This window comes from Ovis aries, chromosome 21 (genome assembly GCF_016772045.2).
Source record: "Ovis aries strain OAR_USU_Benz2616 breed Rambouillet chromosome 21, ARS-UI_Ramb_v3.0, whole genome shotgun sequence".
NCBI classification, from domain to species: domain Eukaryota; kingdom Metazoa; phylum Chordata; class Mammalia; order Artiodactyla; family Bovidae; genus Ovis; species Ovis aries.
Window position 1 is genome coordinate 24556521 of NC_056074.1, and position 25362 is coordinate 24581882.

The following is a 25362-nucleotide window of genomic DNA, read 5'->3' on the forward strand; positions in this document are numbered from 1 at the left end:
GCCACAGTCCATCACAAGTGCACACAGTGGAAAAACTCATTTCAGGGGAAAAAAAAAAGATTTAAATACCTAGCTCTGCCATGTATAGTAACCTCAAATTAGGCAAGTTGTTCACTCTTCCCTAATGTTCAGAAGTTTCCTTTTCTATACATTTATCTCAAAGGGTTACTGGGAGGATTAAATGAACTGAGATCATGTTAAGTAACTGCTTCAAACTGTTATGAGGTTCAATCGTAGGTCTCACCAGAAAACAGATAAAATATAATATTTGTCAGCAGTAGTGGCTCACAAATATAGTGGTTCTCAAGTTTCATATCTAGAGACATTAAAGAGCCTTTATCTGGTTTTGAGGCTTCTGATACTCCTCCACTCTGAGGGAGCATATGTTTGTATGGGCATCACCCTTCCCTTTAAAAGCCTTGCTCCAACATTAAAAGTAGTGTTTTAATAAAGGATATTTGCATTTAGAATCAGTATGATACAAATATTTGGTATAAAAACTATGATGTTTTGCTATGGTAGCTGCATTCCAGGTTAAATGCTCTGTAATTTGGCTTAGACATAGTATTTCCTTAACTTTGAATCAAAACGCTGTGATGTCCCTCACATACTTCATTTCTCCAGTACATTCAGTCTGCTGACGTCAAACCAGGACATTCTTCCACATCCTCTGCTTCCGTTTCCTTCCACAGGACTGACAATCACGGAGATGAAGAACCGCTCTGAGGTGACTGAGTTCATCCTGTTGGGAATTCCGCACACGGAGGGGCTGGAGACTCTACTCTTTGTCCTGTTCTTGCCCTTCTATGCCTGCACCTTGCTGGGAAACTTGTCGATCCTTGTAACTATTCTTTCTGCCAATCGCCTTCACACACCCATGTATTTTTTCCTGGGGAACCTGTCTGTGTTTGATATGAGTTTCTCCTCTGTGACCTGTCCTAAAATGCTGCTCTACCTCATGGGCCTGAGCCCTCTCATTTCCTACAAGGACTGTGTCTCCCAGCTCTTCTTCTTCCATTTCCTCGGCAGCATCGAGTGTTTCTTGTACACCGTGATGGCCTATGACCGCTTCACCGCCATCTGTCACCCTCTGCGGTACGCAGTCATCATGAACCCTAGAGTCTGCGTGGCCTTGGCTGTGGGCACGTGGCTGCTAGGATGTGTCCATTCCAGCATCCTGACTTTGCTTACTTTCACGCTGCCATACTGTGGTCCCAATGAAGTGGCTCACTTCTTTTGTGATATTCCAGCACTCTTACCCTTGGCTTGTGCTGATACATCCTTGGCTCAGAGGGTGAGCTTCACTAACGTTGGCCTAGTATCTCTAGTCTGCTTTCTCCTAATCCTTGTGTCTTATACTCGGATCACCATCTCCATCTTGCAGATTCCATCAACTGAGGGCCGTCGTCGGGCCTTCTCCACATGCAGTGCCCACCTCATCGCCATCCTCTGTGCCTATGGACCCATCATTACTGTCTACCTGCAGCCCACACCTAACCCAATGCTAGGAACTGTGGTGCAAATTCTGATGAATCTGGTGGGACCAATGCTGAACCCTTTAATCTATACCTTGAGGAATAAAGAAGTAAAAACAGCTCTGAACAAAATATTGCACAGGACAAACCATGTTTCTGTGATTTAAAAAGAATGGCTGGAAGGGTTGATGATATAGAATTCTTTCTGCCCCAATATGCGAAATTTTTCTCTGGAATTCTTACATGTGGCTTTTCAGCCCAAGCTGAATGGTGTGGATGGGTATGTCAAAATATGTCATCATTTTGCCTGTTTTATTTTCTTGTATTACCTAACCCCTTCCTCATAGCTTCAGAATAGCATGTTGTTATTATTCAGTCACTAAGTCATGCCTGACTCTTTGACCCCGTGGACTGTAACCCACCTGGCTCCTCTGTCCATGGGATTCTCCAGGCAAGAAAACTGGAGTGGGTTGCCATTTCCTTCTCCAGAGGATCTTCTCAACCCAGGAATCGAACCCACTTCCCCTGCATTAGGAAGCAGATTATTTACCACTGAGCACCAGAGAAACCCTCAAAATAGTATAGTCTTGTTATCCTGCTTTCCTTTCCTTCCTCCTCCCACTAAAAGGAAGGAAGATTGCCTTTGCCATTGCACTTTTCCTACCTTTTCTACTTTATTTCCTGCTAAACTTTTTTTGAGATAGGACAGTGAAAGATGAACTCCCCAGGTTGGTAGGTGTCCAATATGCTACTGTAGATCAGTGGAGAAATAAATCCAGAAAGAATGAAGGGATGGAGCCAAAGCAAAAACAACACCCAGTTCTGGATGTGACTGGTGATAGAAGCAAAGTCCAATTCTGTAAAGAGCAGTATTGCATAGGAACCTGGAATGTTAGGATCATGAATCAAGGCAAATTGGAAGTGGTCAAACAGGAGATGGAAAGAGTGAACATCAACATTTTAGGAATCAGCAAACTAAATTGGACTGGAATGGGTGAATTTAACTCAGATGACCATTATATCTACTACTGTGGGCAAGAATCCATTAGAAGAAATGAAGCAGCCATCATAGTCAACAATATAGTCCAAAATGTAATCTCAAGAATGACAGAATGATCTCTATTTGTTTCCAAGGCAAACCATTCAATATCACAGTAATCCAAGTCTATATTCCTACCAGTAATGCTGAAGAAGCTGAAGTTTAATGGTTTTATGAAAACCTACAAGACCTTTTAGCACTAACACCAAAAAAGTTGTCCTTTTCATTATAGAGGACTGGAATGCAAAAGTAGGAAGTCAAGAGACACCTGGAATAACAGGCAAATTTGACCTTGGAGTACAAAATGAAGCAGGGCAAAGGCTAACAGAGTTTTGCTGAGAGAATGCACTTGTTATAGCAAACACTCTCTTCCAACAACACAAGAGAAGACTCTACACATGAACATCACCAGATGGTCAATACCAAAATCAGATTGATTATATTCTTTGCAGCCAAAGATGGAGAAGCTTTATAGAGCCAGCAAAAACAAGACTGGGAGCTGACTGTGGCTCAGATCATGAACTACTTATTGCCAAAGTCAGGCTTAAATTGAAGAAAGTAGGGAAAACCAGTAGACTGTTCAGGTATGATCTAAGTAAAATCCCTTATGATTATGCAGTGAAAGCTAGAAGTAGATTCAAGGGATTAGACCTAATAGATAGAATGCCTGAAGAACTATGGATGGAGGAATGTGACATTGTACAGGAGGCAGCGATCAAGACCATCCCCAAGAAAAAGAAATGCAAAAAAGGCAAAATGGTTGTCTGAGGAGGCCTTACAAATAGCTATGAAAACAAAAGTGAAAGGCAAAGGAGAAATGGGAAGATATAACCATTTGAATGCAGAGTTCCAAAGAATAGCAAGGAGAGATAAGAAAGTCTTCCTCAGCAATCCATGCAAAGAAATAGAGGAAAAGAATAGAATGGGAAAGACTAGAGATCTCTTCAAGAAAATTAGAGATACCAAGGGAAAATTTCATGCAAAGATGGGTACAATAAAGGACAGAAATGATATGCACCTAACAGAAGCAGAAGATAAGAGGTGGCAAGAATACACAGAAGAATTGTACAAAAAAGATCTTCACGACCCAGATACTCACTATGGTGTGATCACTAGAGTCAGACATCCTGGAATGTGAAGTCAAGTGGGCCTTAGGAAGCATCACTATGAACAAAGCTAGTGGAGGTGATGGAATTCCAGTTGAGCTATTTCAAATCCTGAAAGATGATGCTGTGAAAGTGCTGCACTCAATATGCCAGCAAATTTGGAAAATTTAGCAGTGGCCACAAGACTGGAAAAAGTCAGTTTTCATTCCAAACCCAAAGAAAGGCAATGCCAAAGAATGCTCAAACTACCAGACAACTGCACTCATCTCACACGCTAGCAAAGTCATGCTCAAAATTCTCCAAGCCAGGCTTCACCAGTATGTGAACTGTGAACTTCCAGATGTTCAAGTTGGATTTAGAAAAGGCAGAGGAACTAGAGATCAAATTGCCAACATCCGTTGGATCATTGAAAAAGCAAGAGAGTTCCAGAAAAACATCTACTTCTGCTTTATTGACTATGCCAAAGGTTTTGACTGTGCGAATCACAACAAACTGTGGAAAATTCTTCAAGAGATGGGAACACCAGACCACCTGACCTGCCTCCTGAGAAATCTGTATGCAGGTCAGGAAGCAACAGTTAGAACTGGACATGGAACAACAGGCTGGTACCAAACTGGGAGAGGAGTACATCAAGGCTATATATTGTCACTCTGTTTATTGAACTTATATGCAGAGTACATCATGAAAAATGCTGGGCTGGATGAAGCACAAGCTGGAATCAAGATTGCCAGAAGAAATATCAATAATTTCAGATATGCAGATGATGCCACTCTTATGGCAGAAAGTAGAGAAGAACTAAAGAGCCTCTTGATGAAACTGAAACAGGAGAGTGAAAATGTTGGCTTAAAAGTCAACATTCAGAAAACTAAGATCATGGCATCTGGTCCTATCACTTTATGGCAAATAGATGGGGAAACAGTGGAAACAGTATCAGACTTTATTTTTTTGGGCTCCAAAATCACTGCAGATGGTGACTGAAGCCATAAAATTAAAAGACACTTGCTCCTTGGAAGAAAAGTTATGAGCATCCTAGACTGCTTATTAATAAGCAGAGACATTACTTTGCCAACAGAGGTTCATCTAGTCAAAGCTATGGTTTTTCCAGTAGTCATGATGGATGTGAGAGTTAGACTATAAAGAAAGCTGAACACTGAAGAATTGATGCTTTAGAACTGTGGTGTTGGAGAAGACTCTCGAGAGTCCCTTGGACTTCAAGGAGATCCAACCTGTCCATCCTAAATAAGATTAGTCCTGAATATTTATTGGAAGGACTGATGTTGAAGCTGAAACTCCAATATTTTGGCCACCTGATGCAAAGAACTGACTCATTTAAGAAGACCTTGATAATGGGAAAGATTGAAGGTGAGAGGAGAAGGGGATGACAGAGGATGAGATGACTGGATGGCACCACTGACTCAATGGACATGAGTTTGAGTAAACTCTGGAAGTTGGTGATGGACAGAGAGGCCTGGCATGCTGCAGTCCATGGGGTCACAGAGTCAGACACATCAGAGTGACTGAACTGAACTGAAACTATGTCTGAGACCAAGGCTATGAAGTGAGGGAATAAATAGAAGAATGTAATTTTAAACACTGAATAAGAACTTGATAGGATCTTTTCCTTTTTAGTATTAACAGACTGAATGTCAGAGGCAACATAAAGTTTTATTTTTCTTCCTTTACTGCATGCTGCTGCTGCTGCTGCTGCTAAGTCACTTCAGTCGTGTCCGACTCTGTGCGACCCCATAGACAGCAGCCCACCAGGCTCCCCCGTCCCTGGGATTCTCTAGGCAAGAACACTGGAGTGGGTTGCCATTTCCTTCTCCGATGCATGATGGTGAAAAGAGAAAGTGAAGTTGCTCAGTCATGTCCGACTCTTAGCAACCCCATGGACTGCAGCCTATCAGGCTCCTCCATCCATGGAATTTTCCAGGCAAGAGTACTGGAGTGGGGTGCCATTACCTTCTCTATTTTAAACATGCTCAGAAAACTTACAGTAGCCTACAGTTGGGCAAAATCATTTCATAGAAAACTTACTTTTTAATAGTGTTGAACTTACAGTAACTTACAGTATACTGTACTGAAGGGGAGAAACAGAATGGTTGTCTGTATGCAGAATGGCATAGGTGTATCAGTTGTTTATCTTCATGATCGTATGGTTGACTGGGAGCTTGGGCTCACGGCTGCTGTCTAGCATCATGAAAGAATATCCTACCACACATAGTGAATCCAGGGAAAGATCAAAATTCAAAATTAGAAATAAGGTTTGTACTGAATGCATATGGCTTTTGCATCACCAGAAAGTGAAAAAAAAAAGTCAAACAGTTGTAAGTTGGGGACTATCTGTATATAATTGTTTTCAATAGTCTCTTCACTCATTTGTGCCTCACATTCCTGTCTTTGGTTCACTAGTATGGAGATCATTATTTATAGACCCCTTACTGTTCGTCAGATAATATGCAAAATGCTATACAAAACAATCTCATTTATTCCTCACAACAATCTTGTGACAGTTGTATTCTTATCTCAATTGCATTAATGAATTTCCAAGGCTTAATAAAAAAGAAATTTCTTGCTCAAGATCACCTAGCTAGAATATAATAGGACTAGGTTATGAAGCTGAGGCTTTTCCTCTTAATGAGAAAATCTACCAAATACTTAGGGATCTTTCCTGTTGAGAATAGGTAAGGCACTAAATAGGATCGCTTATCTTTATCTATGCAAACCCAAGAAGATAAAGAACCTAGATAAGGACATTTTTTTTTTTCCCAATCCTTATGAAGGAAATGGTAACCCAAGTGGTCAGTGGTGTGTTTATCTCACTCTGGCCCTATAGTGAGATATGAAGGGGCACACCAATTAGGATCCAACACAGCAACAGAAAAGCAAGGAGGGCCACCCAGCAATAAGAAGTGTTACATCTTTCTCTACATCTTTTTCCAGAATAAAAGGAGGGCAGGAGCTATAAATGAAGGCACTGGAAACTTTGATTATATCTAATCTGAGGAAACTTGCAAAGAGGAGAGAAGACCAAGGATATAAAAAAACATGCAAGAGCTGGAGACAAAGCTCTGTCTCCAAGCAAACATCGACCCCATGCCGCCTCTGTTGCCTGTGGTCTCCATTCCCTTCATGAGGAAGTTCCCTGGACCATGAAAGAGATGGATGATACTTTCCCAGTGTTGATTCCTCACCTGATCTGGACCACGACATTTATTCTAGAAGCTCACAGCCTTCTTTTCAGCCACACTATTGTTTGCATTGAGCCTGGTGAATTCACCTTCTGCTGAATCTCAGAAATATCCCAAAGGCTATTAATGGGGAGGTGATATCCTACAAAAAATATCCAAGAGCACCTTGGTGGTTTCCAATTTCGCCCAAGGGCCTAGAGAAATGATAGCAAGGGACTGCACTTTTCCTGCTTCACTAATATATATTTTTTGTAATATTTTAAGACAAAATGAGAAATTGAAGACAAAATACTGAAACAGAGCAGGAATCTATGGTCTCACACCCATGTCCTCTACCTGCCTTTTGCCTGTAGAAAAACTATAATAGAAGAATAAATTTAATCAGGAAAGTGAGAAAATAAACAAGACCAAATAATAGTTTAGTCATTAAGCAGAGTCAAAGATGTTTAGTTTCCCTTCAAGGGCTATAGATAATATTCTGATCCATATCTTATAAGCTGTTGTTTAGATACTGAAAAAAGATGAAAATAAAATTTATCTTAGTTCTGTAAAAGCATACAATCCAGGAAAACAGAAACATATACATATGAATCTCTCCTTATATATATGTAACTTCAGTGCCAAATTAACAGGTGCTACAGCTGGTGGTCACAGAAGTTCTCTTGACTGCTTTCAATTTCTCTTCATATTTCTCAAGCAGAAAGCTCTGGGAAGGGTGGTACCAAAGACAGTCTCTGTTTATTGTAGAAAGTGAAAGTGAAAGTCACTCATCATGTCTGACCCTCTGTGACTCTGTATAGTCCACGGAATTCTCCAGGCCAGAATACTGGAGTGGGTAGCCTTTCCCTCCTCCAGGGGATCTTCCTAACCCAGGGATAGAACCCAGGTCTCCCACGTTGCAGGCAGATTCTCTACCTGCTGAGCCAGCAGGGAAACCCGGCTTAAGGTCTTTTTCTCTCTATGTGTTGGTGATACTCCTTATGTCTTCTTTTCCTATATCAATAGACTGTCCCCTGGCCATTGGCACAAATCAGTTAATGTAGAAGATAATTACAGGGCTTCAAAAGGATCATATGAACCAGGATAGAAGGACTTAAGAAGGCAGAACTCAAATAATAACTGGAAGAGTATCAGATTTGGTCTAATAAGGTCCCTAATTTAAATCAAAGAGATGCACATTACTGGTATCTCTGGCCTTCTTATGAATGATGATAATAAACTCAAATGTGTGCATAGTCATTTGTGGTTTGCAAAGTTACTCTACACAATCCATCCGCTTTTATTCTCAAAATAGATCTGTGAGATTGGGCAAGTATAAGGTGGATATTCTTGGCTCTTAAACGAGATGCCAAAGAGGGATGTTCACAAATAACTTGGGATTGTAAATAGATTACTCTCTGAGACATATTCTAAATTCAATGAACACTATATCAGACAAACAAACTTTACCAAATGTAATGTATTCTGGTCCAGCCAGACTTGACTGTAATCTGAAATAATGTGTTTATCCAGAATATAATTTATTAGTGTCAACTTATTCAGGTCCCTGGAACAACAATACCATAGGCTAGGTGGCTGAAACACTATCTCTCCACAATCTGGAGGCTGAAAAGTCCGGGATCAAGGCATCAGCAGATTTGGTGTCTGACGAGAGCCTGCTTTCTGGTCCATAAGTGGCCATTTTTGACTGTGTCCCCTATGGTGGAAAGAACAAAGAACTCTCTAGAATCTCTTTCATAATGACGCTAAAAATGGGGCTTCTCAGGTGGCTCAGAGAGTAAAGAATCTACCTGCAATGCAGGAGACCTGGGTTCAGTTCCTGGGTCAGAAATCGACCTCCATGGGCAGAGGAGCCTGGAGGGCTACAATCCATGGGGTCACAAACAGTCAGACATGACTGAGCAACTGACGCACAATGGCTTTGCCCTTATGACCTAATCATCTACCTAAGGCCCCACTAATTGATACCATCGCTTTAGGAGTTAGGATTTCAGCACATGAATTTTAGAAGGATACGAATGTTCAACCATGACAGTGGGACAGTGTTCAGGATAGGTAGGAATTGTTCAGATCCAGAACTACAAAAAAGATACATTATTAAGATAAATATTTACAGCTAAAATAAACCCAAGAGATAGACTCCAAGTATTATGGTTTCAACGTCAAGTCCACTCTCATGCAGAAAGGAATTAAAGGAAGTTGTAGCCAATTGATTCTAAGTATTACCCGCCCATTGGAAAATGACTTATACTGAGTGATGAATGCAACAGCTATTTAAAATACCTAATCTGGTGATTCATTACTTCTGGTCTATGGAATACTATGAAAGTGTGATAAAATTTTCACCAGTCAATGGCAAAACTAAAATTTTAATGTTGGCATTGCCTTTCCTTGGGAAGAATGTATTTTTTTGTCTGTGAAACTATATGTTATTTCCCACCCCGCCTTTTTTTTTAAAGTAGCTTTTAGTGTTAATTACAGTTTTAATTAATATCTTGCCAGAATAAGAAGTAGGTAACTCCAAATGTAGTTTTAATCGAATTATTTTCTTTGTTAAATTACTGAACAATAAAATTCAAAGACTGAGAAAAACAGATTCTGTTCAATTTGATTCAATTCACCTATTTTCCTTTTCATTTGACTTCTGAATAAGATCTCACTGGAGAGAAATTGCAGGGTGCAGATTTTGCTAGTTTGTGTGACATTTATGATTCCCATTTTAAATTAAATTGAACTTTTGGTATTCAGACTTCCCATCTGTAACAATATTGCTCTTTACAATTGTAAGTATCTTAGGTTCATGGAAAATTAATAAATTAGGATTCTGGCTTTATGCCTGTTTTATGTGCCTGGTTGATGTGAAATGGATCCCCTGAGAGATTAATTTCCTTTTTGCATGTGGAGAAAATTAAGTTTCCAAAGGTACAAAACTGAAGGTCAGATGTCTAGACTGTGACAAATTTGCTAGAGTTATGAATCTCAGTCTATGAAGTCCTTTGGAACAACTGCTAAGCTTTTCCTGGTGATGGATCAACACATATTGCTGAATTCTTCACTCTCCCTCATTGTACTGATAAAAAATAACTTGAAAATATCTAAGACACATACCTAAGGAAATACAATAATTTGGGTAGAATTGGTTTCCAAACCCAAGTCTTCTGATTCTTAGTACTATTTCCATGCCATTAGCCAGTGTTTTTAATATTCCACTGAAGTGACTTGAAAGGCTATGCAGGAAAAACTGTGTAGGACGGAATGAAGTTGAGGGGAACAGGGGATGATGAGGGGAGGATAGTTATCTGGAAATTATCTTCATCCATCTTAGAAATGGTCTAAGCTCTTTCTCTCTTTTAATTTAAAGGTTATTTGATAATTTGCTTCATAAATACTTTATTTTCTATTCCATAATAGATTCATTTTTAATTTTTATAGGATTTTTTTCATCCTCAAAATTTCAAGTTTAAAAGTCTGACTTTATAAAGGTAACTTTTATTTATTCTGTTGCATCATGAATCTCAGGTCCAATTTAGATGCATCCTTGTCCAGACAACAAAGCTTGAAAAATGGGGCTCCACACTGTGTTGTTTTCTCCTGATTTGGTCATTAAAAGATATAATCTTTTTTTTTTCTTGGTGTTATGGCAACACATGCAGATTGTCATGGCAACACGTTACAGGTTTTCACACACCAGTAAAACAGAAATGCTTGTGTGATTCAAAACGACTGTGAGAGTCAGGCTTGTGCTCTCAGACTCTCTGCTCTCCTGCCCCTACTACACCTCTGGCAACAACTCAGCTATCAATTTTTAAAGCAAAAATAGATTAATTTTAAAGACTTGTCTAATATTTTTCAGCTGCTAAATAAATTTGCTAACTTTCAGATCCCGCAATTTGTGAATGAGCAGCTAAGGTGATATTTTTAGTGATCCACTCTGGGTGGATGTAGAGTTACATGGATTTAATTCTGTATTCCAGAAACCCTGCTTGGGTGGATTTATTGAACACTTCCAATAATCTTTGTTTAGCATTCCTGTCCAGTAAAAATTGACTAATGGTGGAATTTGATAGCTCAGCAGTGAAGAAATCTGTCAATTGGCATTGTAGACAGACTAATATTCCTCAGAGATGCTCACATTCAAATCCTCAAAACCTATGGACGTGTTAGGTTACTGACAAAAAGGAATTAAGAATGCAGATGAATTACGGTTGCTAATCAGCTGACTTTGAAGTGAAATCATCCTAGTGATCTGGGTAAGCCCAATATAATTACAAAGATTTTTCTAAGTGGAAGAGAGAGGCAGAAGAGAATCAGAGAAATGACAGCTCCGTCCTGCCAACTCTTTGATTTTAGCAGGGTTGAGTTGTTTCATTGCTAAGTCATGTCTGATTCTTTTGTGACCCCCATGGACTGTAGCCCACCAGGCTTCTGTGTCCATGGGATTTCCCAGGCAAGAATACTGGAGTGGGTTGCCATTTCCTTCTTCAGGGGATGTTCTCGACATCCCTGACAGGGGGATGAACCTGGATCTCCTGCTTGGCAGGCAGAATTTTTACCACTGAACCACCAGGGAAGCAGTGACATTCACTGTGGATTTCTAATCTCTAGAACTGTAGATGATAAATTGCATTGTTTTAAGCCACTACATGTGCGGTAATTTGTCACAGCAGCAATAGGAATCTCATACACCTGGTGTGTCTCTGACCTTCACCGCTGATGCGGAAGCTGTCCTGGGTTCTCCCCTGCTCAGCTAGGGCAGAGATGACTCTGAGGGATGGATGGTATGACGAACTCCTGAGAACCTGTTAGCCTCACTGAGAAGACAGGAATACCAAACTAGACGCACACAGGATGACAAAGACCCTAGATACTCACTGGAACAGGTCCGAGGAAGACTTTGGGGTAAGCATTCCGTTCTCAACTGCCCTAGGAGTGCAACTGTGTATTTGTCTTAAGCAGAAGTCCCGTGGCATCATAGAACAAGCATACTTACAAAGCCAGAGGTCCAGTCTCAGAAATTACGAAGAAAAACAATTCAACAAATTATGATTACATCCCTGGGTTGGCAATATCCCCCAGAGTAGGAAATGGCAACCTGCTCCAGTATTCTTGCCTGAAAAATCCCATGGACAGTGAAGCCTCTTGTGGGCTGCAGAGTCAGACATGACTGAGCGACTAAGCACACACACACAGATGGCTTTTGCACAAGCTAATCTAAACTAGTTTGTAATTCCCTGAAACAGTGTAACAAAATAGCCTGGATTTCCCAGTTTAGTCCTGACTGAAAAGACCCTGTTGCCATGTAGGCCATGTTTTGTACACGACACCAGCCCGTGGATCCTATATTTTGGTGATTCCTCACTCATGCCCTGTCTTTGTTGACCCTGGGTCTTGATCTTGGTCCCTCAGCCTGGCACATGAGTTTTATTTATATGTCCAAATAAATCATACTCATCTTTCAAGACACTATCTAAGCTCAGGCTCACCCCAGCCTCTCCAAAGACTTTGATGTTCTACTTCTCTACTCTGAACCCTTTTGTTTGGAAGTGTAGACTTAAAACAAAAGCCACACAGCTGGAGAGCTGTGAAACTGAATTTTATTTGGGGATTTGCGGGGGACCATAGCCTGGATTACAGTCTTAAAAAAAAATTAGTTTATTTATTATAATTGGAGGCTAACTACTTTACAGTATTGTGGTAGTTTTTGCCACACATTGACATGATTCTGCCACAGTGTATAGGTGTCTGCCCTCCTCCCAAACCCCCCTCCCACCTCCCTCTCTACTCCACCCTCTGGGTCGTCCCAGTGCACCGGCTTTGAGTGTGCTGTTTCATGCATTGAACTTGGACTGGTCATCTATTTCACATATGGTAATATACGTGTTTCAAAGCTATTCTCTCAAGTCATCCCAACCTCACCTTCTCCCACAGAGTCCAAAAGTCTGTTCTTTATATCTGTGTCTCTTTTACTGTCTTGCATATAAGATCATCATAACCATCTTTCTAAATTCCATATATTTGCTTTAATGTACTGTATTGGTGCTTTTCTTTCTGACTTACATTACTGTGTATAATAGTCTCTGGTTTCATCCACCTCATTAGAACTGACTCAAATGCATTCTTTTGAATAGCTGAGTAATACTCCATTGTGTATATGTATCACAACTTTCTTATCCATTCTTCTGCCGATGGACTTCTAGGTTGCTTCCATGTCCTGGCTATTGTAAACAGTGCTGAGATGAACATTGTGGTACACGTGTCTCTTTCAATTCTAATTTCCTCAGTCAGTGTGTATGCCCAGTAGTGGGATTGCTGGGTCATACGGTGGTTCTATTTGCAGTTTTTTAAGGAATCTCCCCACTGTTCTCCATAGTGGCTGTACTAGTTTGCATTCCCACCAACAGTGTAAGAGAGTTCCCTTTTCTCCACACCCTTTCCAGCATTTATTACAGTCTTTTATGGAGCTCTGAACAACTGCTCTGAAGAGGTAAGGGGAGAAGCCAGTATACATGTGACATTGGTGAAAGAGTAAGTGCAATCCAGCAGTCATCTCAGTAGAAGGTTACCGCTAATCACAAGGAATGGATATCTCAGTTAAGGATTTTAGTGCTTTTCAAAGTATGGGAAGATACAAGAATCTGGGTTCATTTCTCCTGAAATATATCCAACTATCTGACGGCCTGTTTTCCAAATGCACAGAGTACTTTATCTTGTTCTTTGTCCTTGACTAGCTTTCAGCCTTTACTCTAGGTAGGTTACCAGGATGGCTGTTGATTTAATCCTTATAGAACTCAATGGAGAGAAACATCACTTTCCCTTTCCTAACAACTACTACCAAGCTGAGGAAAAAGTATGAGTGGAGGGAAATAAGATGACAAAAGCTTTTTATACTAAGTGAATACCTGATACATTGGCATCAAGCCCTACTAGGATCAATAAATTTATATGAAACAATAAGACCCAAATGGAACTTATAGCAGAATAACTAAGGTTCAGCAGGAAGTGTTTGAAGTACACTCCAAGACTTTGAGTATTTATATTTAGGATACCATGCAAGCTAAAGGCATTTATTAATAACTGACCCATAGTGGTTATGACAGTTGTGGAACCAATAGCCACCACTGGAATGTTTGTACTCAGTACAGCCAAAGTGAATGCTTCAGTTTAGAGAAAGATAGTCTCTCATTCATGTCTGACTCTTTGCAATCCCATGGACTGTAGCCTGTCAGGCTCCTCCATCCATGGGATTCTCCAGGCAAGGATACTGGAGTGGGTAGCCATTCCCTTCTCCAAGAGGATCTTCCTGACCTAGGGATTGAATTCAAGTCCTCTGCATTGCAGGTGGATTCTTTAGCAATGAGACACCAGGGAAACCATAGACTTTGATAAGGAGTTATATTTAGAATACCTTGAAAGCTAAAGGCTTTTATTAATAACTGACCCACGGTGGTTATGACAATTGTGGAGCCAACAACTGCCACTGGAATGTTTGTATTCAATACAGCTAAACTGAATGCTTCACTTTAGAGAATGAAGTGAAGTGAAGGTCACTTAGTCATGTTCGACCCTTTACGACCCCATGGAATATACAGTCCGTGGAATTCTCCAGGCCAGAATACAGGAGTGGTTAGCTGGTCCCTTCTCTATGGGATCTTCCCAACCCAGGGATCGAACCCAGATCTCCCACATTGCAGGCAGATTCTTTAGCATCTGAGCCACAGGGAAGCTCTTAGAGAATGATAATGCTTTATAAAATTTCCTCAATTTATGATTGTGTACTTAGGTAAAAACAGAAGTAACAAATATACAGGATACGTTAATAGTACATTTGACATTTGTAATGGATCTGAGACACATTTATACTAATTTGCATGCCCTGGTCATAACAATGTTTTCATATTTTTTTGCTTCTTAGCAACCCAAAGAGAACTTGGAGAACTTGGAGCTTCCCTTTGAACAACTGTCAGTAATAGAATCTAATCTCTCCCTCTTTTGAGTCTTAAGTTACTGTACTGTGAGCAAAGTGCAGGCTTCTTTAGCCTGTGTGACTCCAAGCTGTATTTAAATACCCTGCTTTATCAATGGCATGCAAAATGGAAAGACAAGCAGGAGACACAGGAGACTCTGATTCAGTCCCTGGGGCTGGAAGATTCTCTGGAGGAGGAAATGGTAACCTATCCCAGTATTCTTGCCTGAAAAATTCTGTGGACCGTGGAGCCTGGTGGGCTCCATTCCATGGAGTCACAAAGAGTCACACGACTGGGAGACTGAACACACACACCACACCAGTTCAATGCAAACTGCAAAAAGATGGTGCCCAAAGTCACAAGGATCCCACTTGTGACCTATTTTACCAAACTGAGGGTAAATCAGTGGGTATAGCATCTATTGAAAACCCAGAAGGATGAAAGAATTAGGAACTCACTTTGTCCTCTCTGATTTTGGTTTTGGAGCTTGTGATTGAAAATAATAAGGCTTGCAGGCTCTCTTTGAGCTCTTTAAATTATCCCTGATATTCTGATATGTTTCCCATTATTTGTCCTTGCACAAGATAGTTGCCTTATCTTTTCCAATATGTATTAGGTTTACAGATGAACAGGAATCCTGATCTATGGTACAGTCTAAGTCTGTTAAGTCTAAACTTTGATCCAAGATGGACAAGGCCAGCTGTTTGTATTCTGCAAACTGTGCTCTGTCGCCCTCTGGTGGATGAAGAGCATCTCCAAACCTAGCACAGGTACGGGTTCTCCCCGGAGCGACTTTACTTTCACTTTTCACTTTCATGCATTGGAGAAGGAAATGGCAACCCACTCCAGTGTTCTTGCCTGGAGAATCCCATGGACGAGGGAGCCTGGTAGGCTGTCTATGGGTTCGCACAGAGTCGGACATGGCTGAAGCAACTTAGCAGCAGCAGCAGGCTTTAGAAATCAACAATATGTTTGTGTTTGGAGGGACTCGGATAGACGAGAAAATTTGCTTTATAAGTGAGCTGACAATTTTGAAGAGATGAAAATTCTGAATAAATGTTATGTGCAAAGATGCTCTCTATAAAAATATCTATAATATTTGAAAACACGGGAAACAATTGAAATATTGAAAAATGGTGTTAAGAAATGGAATATTTGCTGCCATATCAGTAAACAAAGGGTGTCACTGTTATTAGAGACTGCAAGCACCACCAAAGTTGAGCTGGTGAGCCCTGAGGAAAGTCAGGAAGAATACCTGCCATCTAGCAGCCGTCAGACTGTAGCCTCTACCTACGATGAGCCCTGAGGAAACTCAGGATGTGAGAATGTAGGATCCTGGCCTCAGACAGGTGAGGTGTGTATGAAAGGAATGATATCAGTGAACCCAAATTCTTACATTTTCCCATACATGGTAACATCTAAATTCCTTATCTTGAGATATCTGTTTTTTCTTTAATTTGCAATTATCTTTGGACATTCAGACTATCTGCTCTTAGTCACAAAACTTCTATATATCATGGCTTCCCACCCTCTCCTCTTTGGAACAGTTCTCTGAGGATTACTTAAGATGCTGTCTCCCAGGCTTGACATCCTGAAAATTCCTGCTAATAAAAACATAACTCTCAACTTTTAGGTTGCACCTATTTTTTCAGTAGAAATGGTAAAAATAATTATATCCAATTGAATTGTAGACATTTCTTCTGATATGACTTTTTGAAATTACAGTGAATACTTGTGATTATTACTTGTGGTAAAATGTCTTCTTTAAATAATGACTGCTTGGTAAAATAGGCATTTTTTGAAAATTAGTTTTACCTATGTTGTCAAAAATCCAGAAACAGCAAAATTAAACTCACCAAATCAATGAGCTGTACTTCTGAGAGTTTATTGTGTATATGAGGACAGTTCACAAACTGGGAATTTTCAAATGCAAAGACTGATATGATCATGAATTTATAGGATTGTTGGTGAATTGGAAATGAGGAAGCTGTGTAATCTCCACAATGATCAGTTATTACCATGCGGTTTCCAAATGGCAGTGCTAGTGCTACGTGTATGTCAGTCATGTGAGACTCTTTGAGACCCCATGGACTGTAGCCCACCAGGCTCCTCTGTTCATGGGATTTCCCAGGCAAGACTACTGGAGTGGGTTGCCATTTCCTCCTACAGGTGATCTTCCTGACCCAGGGATTGAACTTGAGTCTCACACTGGCAGGCAGATTCTTTACTGCTGGGGCATCTGGGAAGCCAAATGGCAAGGAACTGGTCACAAGTGACCATCTCAAGTGTCTGAGCAGGATCCTGTGGGGTGTTCCTGGAACAGCCCTTCCTCCAGACCCTCTGCCTTAGCTCCTTTCTGAAGTACCTAGGTAACAGTATTTGATGCAGATTGCCTGAGCTGTTTTGCAGATGTGAACACCCACTCCATCCCAAATGGAAGATGTTAACTACTTGATAACCAAGAGCGCACAGCCCTAGGCTTCTTGGAGCCTAAAGACTGATTTAAATTAAACTTTGTGACACCACGCTGTTCTTACCTTCAGCCAGAGAACTGTGCAGGAGCTGATCACATACCCTGTGTCCCGTCTCCCCAGTCTGCCTTTTAAAAGTGATTTGCTGAACTCTTTTGCGGAGCTAGGGGTTTTTAAGGTCATGAATCACCTGTCTCCTTGCATGACCTTAGAATAAGCATTTCTCTGCTCCAAACTCCTATGTTTCAGTTTACTTGGCCTAACTCTGCACACAAACTTGTGCTAACACTCATACCATTTTTAGGAAGATGACTTAAGCTGCTTTCATGATTGTGTGTGTCCCTCAGTTATGTCTGACTCATTGCTACCCCATGGACTATAGTCCACCAGGCTCCTCTGCCCATAGAATTTTCCAAGCAAGAATTGGAGTGGGTTGCCATTTCCTACTCCAGGGGATCTTCCCAATTCAGGGATGCAACCTGCGTCTTTTGCATCTCTTGTATTGGCAGGCAGATTCTTTACTACCATGCCACCTAGAAGCCTTCTTTCATGATTATCAGAAGCATTTACAAGAAATCGCCTAAATTAAGTCTCACTTAAGTTCATGAAGTAAGCTTGAATTAGTTTTACTTACTTATTTGGATTAAATAGTTTTGGCTATTGAGAAAATTCTCAAGTCCAGTCTCCATTTTGTATTTAACAATGTAGAAGTACTTCTGATGACATTACTTTGTGTTTTAAAATTTTTTGTGTCTATCCATTTACTTTAGAATAAAACTGTTAGGTTGTTAGAATAGGAAAAAGGAGTCCATGATGGCAGTGGCTAAAAGACATAGAAAGGAAAAGGCCTGTGAAAACAGAACAAAGGAAGGTCTGAGGACTAGAGTTAGAATCTCAGGTAAAAAAACAAAAACAAAAACACAAAAACAGCCTTCCTGGCTAGCCCAGTTTACATAGGGCAGAGTCAGGGAGAGGAGAAAAAAGCACGTGAAAAGAGAAACCAAATTTGAGCCCGGGTCTCTCTTCTCTTAGTGTCTTTTGGGCCAGCCTGCCCTCATGCTCAAGGATGTATTTTTGTTTGCTTGCCAAATAAAACTGAGTTGTAACACTGGTCCATACGTCCCTTCAATTTTTTGCTGCGATGAGACAGAACCAGGGAAATTACACACTCCCCCAACATAAACTGAGCTGTAACACTGGTCCATCCGTTGCTTCAAATTTTTGCTGTGGTGAGGCAGAACCGAGGAAATTACAAACTCCCTCGACATCTATGGTGCCATGACTTGGATTTAACCTGGCTCGGATTTAACTTGGAAACAACTTCTGCCCGGCCCCCATAAGGCAGAGGCCAAGTACAGCAGAAGCCCAACTCAGCAAAAGCTCCCATGGTAGAAGCTGAACGTGAAGAAAACCCAGCACATAGAAGGTGACAAGAAGCCCAGTGTGCTGGAAACCAGGACAGCAGAAACAAACGCCACAGAAAGCTCAAGCAACTCAGTCTCAGATTCCAGAAGACCTCTGGTTGGGGTAGAAGTCCTCACTCCTATGACTGGAACGACATATGGCTAACAAAATCTTAAATCTTAATTCCTTTAAAATCTCTTGTTTCTTATTTCCTCAAACCCCCTGTGAACAGGCAAGCTGCTGTGGGTGTCCCAGGGTGTTCTGAAGGCTCTACTATCTGCTGTGCCTTAGTAGGTGTTGCCCAAGCAGGTGGGGGTTCTTCTGTCCTTAATTTCCTTTGTGTCAAGGATCAGGCCAATGAAAGCTGTGAGCACAGGTCAGGTATTTAGCAGATTTTCAGCAGGTTATGATGGCGATTCCTTGGCACATTTTTTTCCCCACTGCTTTTTCCTCCTGTCCTTTAGCTCCTGTCTCCATCTATGCCACTGCTTACAAAGTTTTGGGCAGGTCATCATATTTCCATTTTTGAAAGTTGTTCTTGAAACTGTTTACCTAAGATTAAGACTCAAACCCACACGACAGGCACTCTGTGCTATGCTTAGTCTCTCAGTCACATCTGACTGGGACTTGAGCCCTGCCAAAACCCACAATGCCTGGTTTTAGGACCTAATGAAGGTCAGGCTTTTGATGTCTCATTGCAAAAAAATTCATTGAGAGACACAGCGATAGATAAACTTGTTTGGATTTGTTTGGATTTAGAGAGAAGCACATTCCAAGAGTGTGGGCCATCACAGAGGGGAGTGTGGCATCCATGGAATGTGGTGTGGTTAGTTTTTCCTAGCTGGGTGATTTCATATGCTAATGAGTAGGAGGATCATTCCAACAATTTGGGAACCACCCACTCCTGGGTCTTTTGACAGTGACTTAAAACTGTACTGGCACCTCTGGGTGTGTCATTTAGCTTGCAGACTGAGGATCAAAGTTCAGTTGAATTTGACTTGTTATCTTGGACCCATTTGATTTTAATCAATTTATGTTATTCCCTTGGGCTATGTCATTCTTTCAAAAGTTGGGCTTGCCCCCTTCCCTCCTGTTTCATGCACTTTTCCTGAGCCCCATCTGGGCCCACAATGTTGCCTCTACGTTCTTCTGGAGGGACAACCAGAAATTAGCCGGCCCTTGGGAGGGAAATACTCTTATAATATCCAATCTCTCTAGATATTAAGTCCTTCATCTTCTATTTTTCCTACTATATGTGTAACAATAGCATAACCCACTAGGGCGGGTGACAGGCACATAATGCCTGCTAGAAGTCCATCTGTTGGCATCGCTTCAAGGACAGTTGGGCTTCCAGGGATAATGTTTGCCACTTTGGGAGTTAGCCCTGCAGTCCTCTTGGGCCCAAACCCTTACCACCCTTCTCTTAAATTTACAAGCGTACCCTTGGATTAAATCTTCATTCCACTTTTGTGGAACATCTGGTTTGTTGCCTCTTATCAATTTGTTCTTAAGCCACTTACTAACTCCTGCAACCAGGACCCTGCCCGCTTATAGGCAACATTTCTCCACCCCACTTATTATTAAAATACTCTTAATGTTCCTAACAGGACCAGATAACCCACTCCTTTGTCATTACTTCTGCTACTACCTAAAGTGGGTCTATGACAATGAAATTTTTACCACTGGAAACACCCTAAACTGCTCTTATGAAGGACTAGGGAGGAAATCAGTGACTTGCATTCTCTCAGAGCAATAAGAGGATAAGGCTTATGGCTCTTTCACCAGGTTCCCAGTCTCAGAGCATAAGCTAGGATTGCTTTACATCATGATATCTATTCCCATGGGCTTCCCTTGTGGCTCAGCTTGTAAAGAATCTGCCTGCAATGCAGGAAACCTAGGTTCAATCCCTGGGTTGGGAAGATATTCTGGAGAAGGGAAAGGCTACCCACTTCAGTATTCTGGCCTGGACAGTCCATGGGGTCACGAAGAGTCAGACATGACTGAGTGACTTTCACTTCACTTCACATCTAGTCCCACCTGTGGTAGACAAACCAGCAATGAGTTAAGATTACAGCCCCTTAATCCTACCCAGCATTTGTCATGCTGGAGACCTTGGGGACAACCAACTCCAGTCTGGGAGTCCCAGGAGGTCGATCTGCCTTGACCTGCCTGTGGATCTGGTCTTAGGAAGCTTGTCACTTCTCAACCTGCTCGGGGATCTGCCAGTCTAGGGATCCCAGGAGGCTGACCTGCCTCAACCTGCCTGGGGATTTAATCTCCAGAAGGCTGTCATGCCTCAGCTTGCCTGGGGATCTGCACCATGACCCTGGGACACCTGGCTCTCAGATTGCAACAGTACTGGGTAGGATAGCTTAAAAAAGACTTACCCCCTAAGGAAGTCCACCCATGGAAATAGAAGGAGGCCTATTAGTTTTTTTCTTTTTTCTTTTCCTTCCTGTCATGATTGTCTTTCAGATGGGAAATGATCAATCCACTTCCCAACAGATGCCCTTGAGATGCATCCTTGATAACTGGAAGCTATTCAATTCTCTAGCTCTACGGAGAAGTTGCTTAAAATCCTTTTGTGTCACTACATGACCATGGTATCCTCTGCAGGACAAGGAACGCTAGTCTGAGGATGGGAGTTTAAATTGCAATACCATCCTGCAGCTAGACTTATTCTGCAAAAGACAAGGGGAATGGACAGAGCTCCCCTATGTCCAAATTTTCTTCCAACTAAGAGATATGAAGGGACTCTGTCTTAAGTATGGGATTGTTGTCTGCCCTAAAAGTGAGCCTACTAGGCAAATGGTGTTAGGCACAGACAACACAGAGAAGGAAGCCCCCTGTGAAGGCTCACCTCCCATGGCTCCTGAGTTGCCTGGTGCTCCTTCCTTGCATCCAAATGTGCCCCAGTATCCAGGGGCACCTCTTCCACAAAAGCCAACTCAAGTATGTCCCTTAGTTGAAACTGGAGGAGAATTTGGACCAACCGGGTCCATAAGCCCTTCTCCCTTTTAGAACTAGACAGATCAAACAAGACCTGGGAAGCTATACAGATGACCCAGGCAAATATATAGGTACATTCCAACTGATTACCTTGGCCTTTGACTTGACATGGAAGGACATCATGGTCATATTTAGTCAAACTTTATCTGATCCTGAGCATGCTAGGGTCTTTAAGGAAACCCAAAGGTATGCTATGGGACTTTACACATCAAGTGATAAATATGCAGTGGGGGAAACTGCGGTCCCCTCCTCAGATCCTAATTGAAATTATAATGACCCTGAGTACATCTGGGAAAGGGATCATTTTTTGATCTGTGTAAAGGCAGGACTAAAAGCAGCCTAGCAAAAAGTAATCAGCTACATCTGGGTCTCAGCAGTAACTCAGAGCCCAAAGAGGACCCCATTGCCTTTCTGGAAATGCTAAAAGAGGCCCTGCAAAAGTTTACCAATCTGGACTTAGATTCTTATGAGGGACAGATGATTTTAAAGGACAAATTCCTGTCCCAGTGTGCATCAGACATCAGGATAAAGTTAAAACAGTTACAGAAGCAGGACCCTGCTCCCTCTTTAGATGAGATGGCCCAGACAGTGGTCCAGTTAGACCTTTTATAACAGAGAACATGAGAGGGAGGCCAAGGCCCAGGAAAGGGAGAAAAAACAGACAAGGCATGCCCAGATGCTGGCCGCCTTCCTGGGAAGCCCTATGGCAAACCCCGAGTCCTTAAAGGACAAGGCATGAGGCAAATGACTAATCTGTAGACAGATGGGAATTGGGCCAAAGAGTGTCCAAAACAAGCCAAGTATCCTAAAACGGCTTGCTACAAATGTCATCAACTGGGACACTGAGCAGCACTCTGCCCTGGGGACCCAAAAGCCTCAAGGTCAAGTGCCAAGCCTTTCCTCAGGATGGTTCAGCAGGACTGAAGCAGCCTGCTCCAGCCAGCCCGCCTGTCACAGATAACCGTCACGGGGCTGGAGCCATGGGTACAACTGGATATGGCAGGTAGGTCCAAGAATTTCTTGGTTAACCAAGGGGCTACCTACTCTGTCCTGACCTCCTACTCTGGAGCTTTCTCCTCCCAAACCTGTACCATTTTGGGTGCTACAGGAAAAAAAAAAGATTCAACTGAGCACTTTGTTGCTGGGATGGACAAATATTTTCCCACCAGTTTCTGGTGGTCCCTGAGTGTCCTATTCCCCTATCGGGAAAAGATCTTTCCCTGCCTTCGAAATCTTGCAGCTATTGCAGGCCTGATAGAAGATGCTTTAAAACTCTCTTTTTGGGGTAAACTAACTATTTTTACCAGCCACCAAGTGAAACAACTCCTGAATGGGAAAGGCCATTTATGAATGTCTGATCAAAGAATCCTCAGATATCAAGTAGTGCTGGAAAGTCCAAGCCTCATTATACCCCTTTGTGAGGTTCTTAACCCAGCTATCCTCTTGTCTGGTCCTGAGGACTCTCTCCTCTTTCACTCTTGCCTAAAAACCTTGGACCACTGGACAAAACCCTGAGAGGGATTGGAAGATCCTCTGTCCAGTCTTGAGGAAATCTGGTACACTGATGGAAGCATCTTTGTCATGGATGGAAAAGGAAGAGACAGATATGTAGTAGTCTCATATTTTGAGACCATAGGGGCTAAACCTTTGCCACCAGGTACTTCAGCTCAATTAACTGAGCTCATAGCCCTGACTCGAGTTTTAGAGCTGGGAAAAGGAAAAGGAGTAGCCATTTACACTGACTCCAAGTATGTCTTTCTGGTGCTACATGCACATGGTGGTATTTGGAAAAATGGGGCCACTTGACCACCTGAAGTTCCCCAATCAAATATGGTGATCAAATCCTTAAGCTCTTGGATGCAGTCCATCTGCCCACTGAGGTTTCAGTCTCCCACTGTAAAGGACACCAAAAAGAGAGTACGGAAGTGGCATGAGGGAACCAAGCTGCAGATTAGGCAGCTAAGACAACAGCGTTACAGAACAGTGCCCTAATAGGGGTTGCCACCTTAGTTCTACAGACTAATTTGCCAGAAACTCCTTCATATATTGCAGGTGAGACTCTCAAAGCTAAGAGTGAGGGCTTTCAAGAAGATCATATAGGCTGGTTCCAAAAGGAGGGACTCCTTTTTCTGCCTTGGAAACTCCAATGAAAGTTGGTTAATTCCTTACATGCCACCACTCATTTAAGGGGGAAGGCCCTTCAAAGATTACTAGAAAGGTCCTTCAGAGGAACAGGCCTCCAAATGACTATAAGGCAAGTGATCTCCTCTTGTCCCACTTGCCAATTAAACAACCCCCAAGGAGCTCAAAGACTCCAGCTGCCTCAGCCCATCCAATGACATGGGCCCTATTCAGGAGAGGACTGGCAGATGGGCTTCACCCAGATGCCAGTTTCTCAAGGGTTTAAATACCTATTAGTCATGATAGATACATTCACAGCATGAATTGAAGGTTTTTCCACCCAGATGGAGAAGGGAGGAGGTGGTAAAATAAACTGCTCCATGAAATCATTCTGAGATTTGGTCTGCCCAAGTCATTACAAAGTGACAATGGGACATCATTTCCTTCTAAGGTCACTCAAGGGGTCTCTAAGGCATTGGGCATTATTTATTATCTCCACTGTGCCCGGAGGCCTCAGTCTTCAGGAAAAATAGAAAGAGCCAACCAATTCTTAAAATCAGAGATTAAAAAAAAAAAAAAAATCCAGGAACCCTCCCTGCAATGCAAGAAAGCTTTAGTAAAGCTCTCCTCCACACCTGTATTGCCCCTAAGGAACAGGTTGGTCTTAGTCTTTATGAGATGCTATATGGGAAACCTTTTGTTTATGTCAATGACCTCTTCCTAGATCCAGAGGCTTAGACCCTCTGGTCTTATATCATGGCCATTGGGCAATTCCAACAGGATATACACTTGTGGGTATCAACCAGGACCCAGAAGATTCTAAAGAGCCACCACTATATGCTCCGGGGACTCAATTCCTAATTAAAGTCTGGAAAGATGGGTCCCTAAAGGCTCAACTCCAGTCCACATGGAAGGGCCCCTACCCTGTAATACTTTCTACCCCCACAGCAGTCAGGGTACCAGGACATGACTCCTGGATTCACTACTCATGAGTCAAGTTGTAGAAGAAAACAGAGAGGACACTCAATACACCTGTGAGCCCTGGGAGATCTCAGATACCATTCAGAACTACAAATGAGTGCCATTCTAATAAACGCCCCAAAATTAAGTTTCTGGGGATATGGTTTCTTAGGATAGCTCTAAAGAGCAAACACAGCTGGCCAGGGGTTGTACTCCAAAATAGACAGGAGATAGATCTCCTGATCCCTGAACAAGGAGGGACCTGAGCTATCTTGAATGAGACATGTTGTTTCTGGGTAAATACCTCCAGCTAAGTTAAAGAAAGTCTCACAGTCCTCAAGAAAACATCCAGGTCCTACTGGATCTCAAAGAACAAGCTGGAGAGCTTTCAGGGTGGCTACAATATCTCTTTGGGGGAGCCTTTTCCTGTTGAGGGGAATTTGGGGTTGGCTATTGTCCCTACTAATCCCTGTTATCACCGTATTGATGCTGCTTATGATTTCTCTGTGTATTATCAATTATCTAACCCATTTTGTCTCTACCCAGGTCAACAAGCTACAACATGCAGTGCCAGTTCAACAAGGATATATAAAACTAAACCTGACCAAGGAAAATATCACTC

The 25362-nt window shown here is 41.9% G+C and overlaps 1 protein-coding gene across 1 annotated transcript; it reads left to right on the plus strand.

The window, feature by feature from the left end:
• The first annotated feature begins 709 nt into the window (after positions 1 to 709).
• Positions 710 to 1642, plus strand: LOC101106380 (olfactory receptor 10D3). The gene has a single exon (XM_004019803.3). The coding sequence runs from the start codon at positions 710 to 712 to the stop codon at positions 1640 to 1642; it is 933 nt and encodes a 310-aa protein (XP_004019852.1).
• Positions 1643 to 25362: the final 23720 nt, after the last annotated feature.

Coding starts and splice junctions, on each gene's coding strand:
- LOC101106380 (XM_004019803.3), top strand. CDS start 710: ATGAAGAACCGCTCTGAGGTGACTGAGTTCATCCTGTTGGGAATTCCG.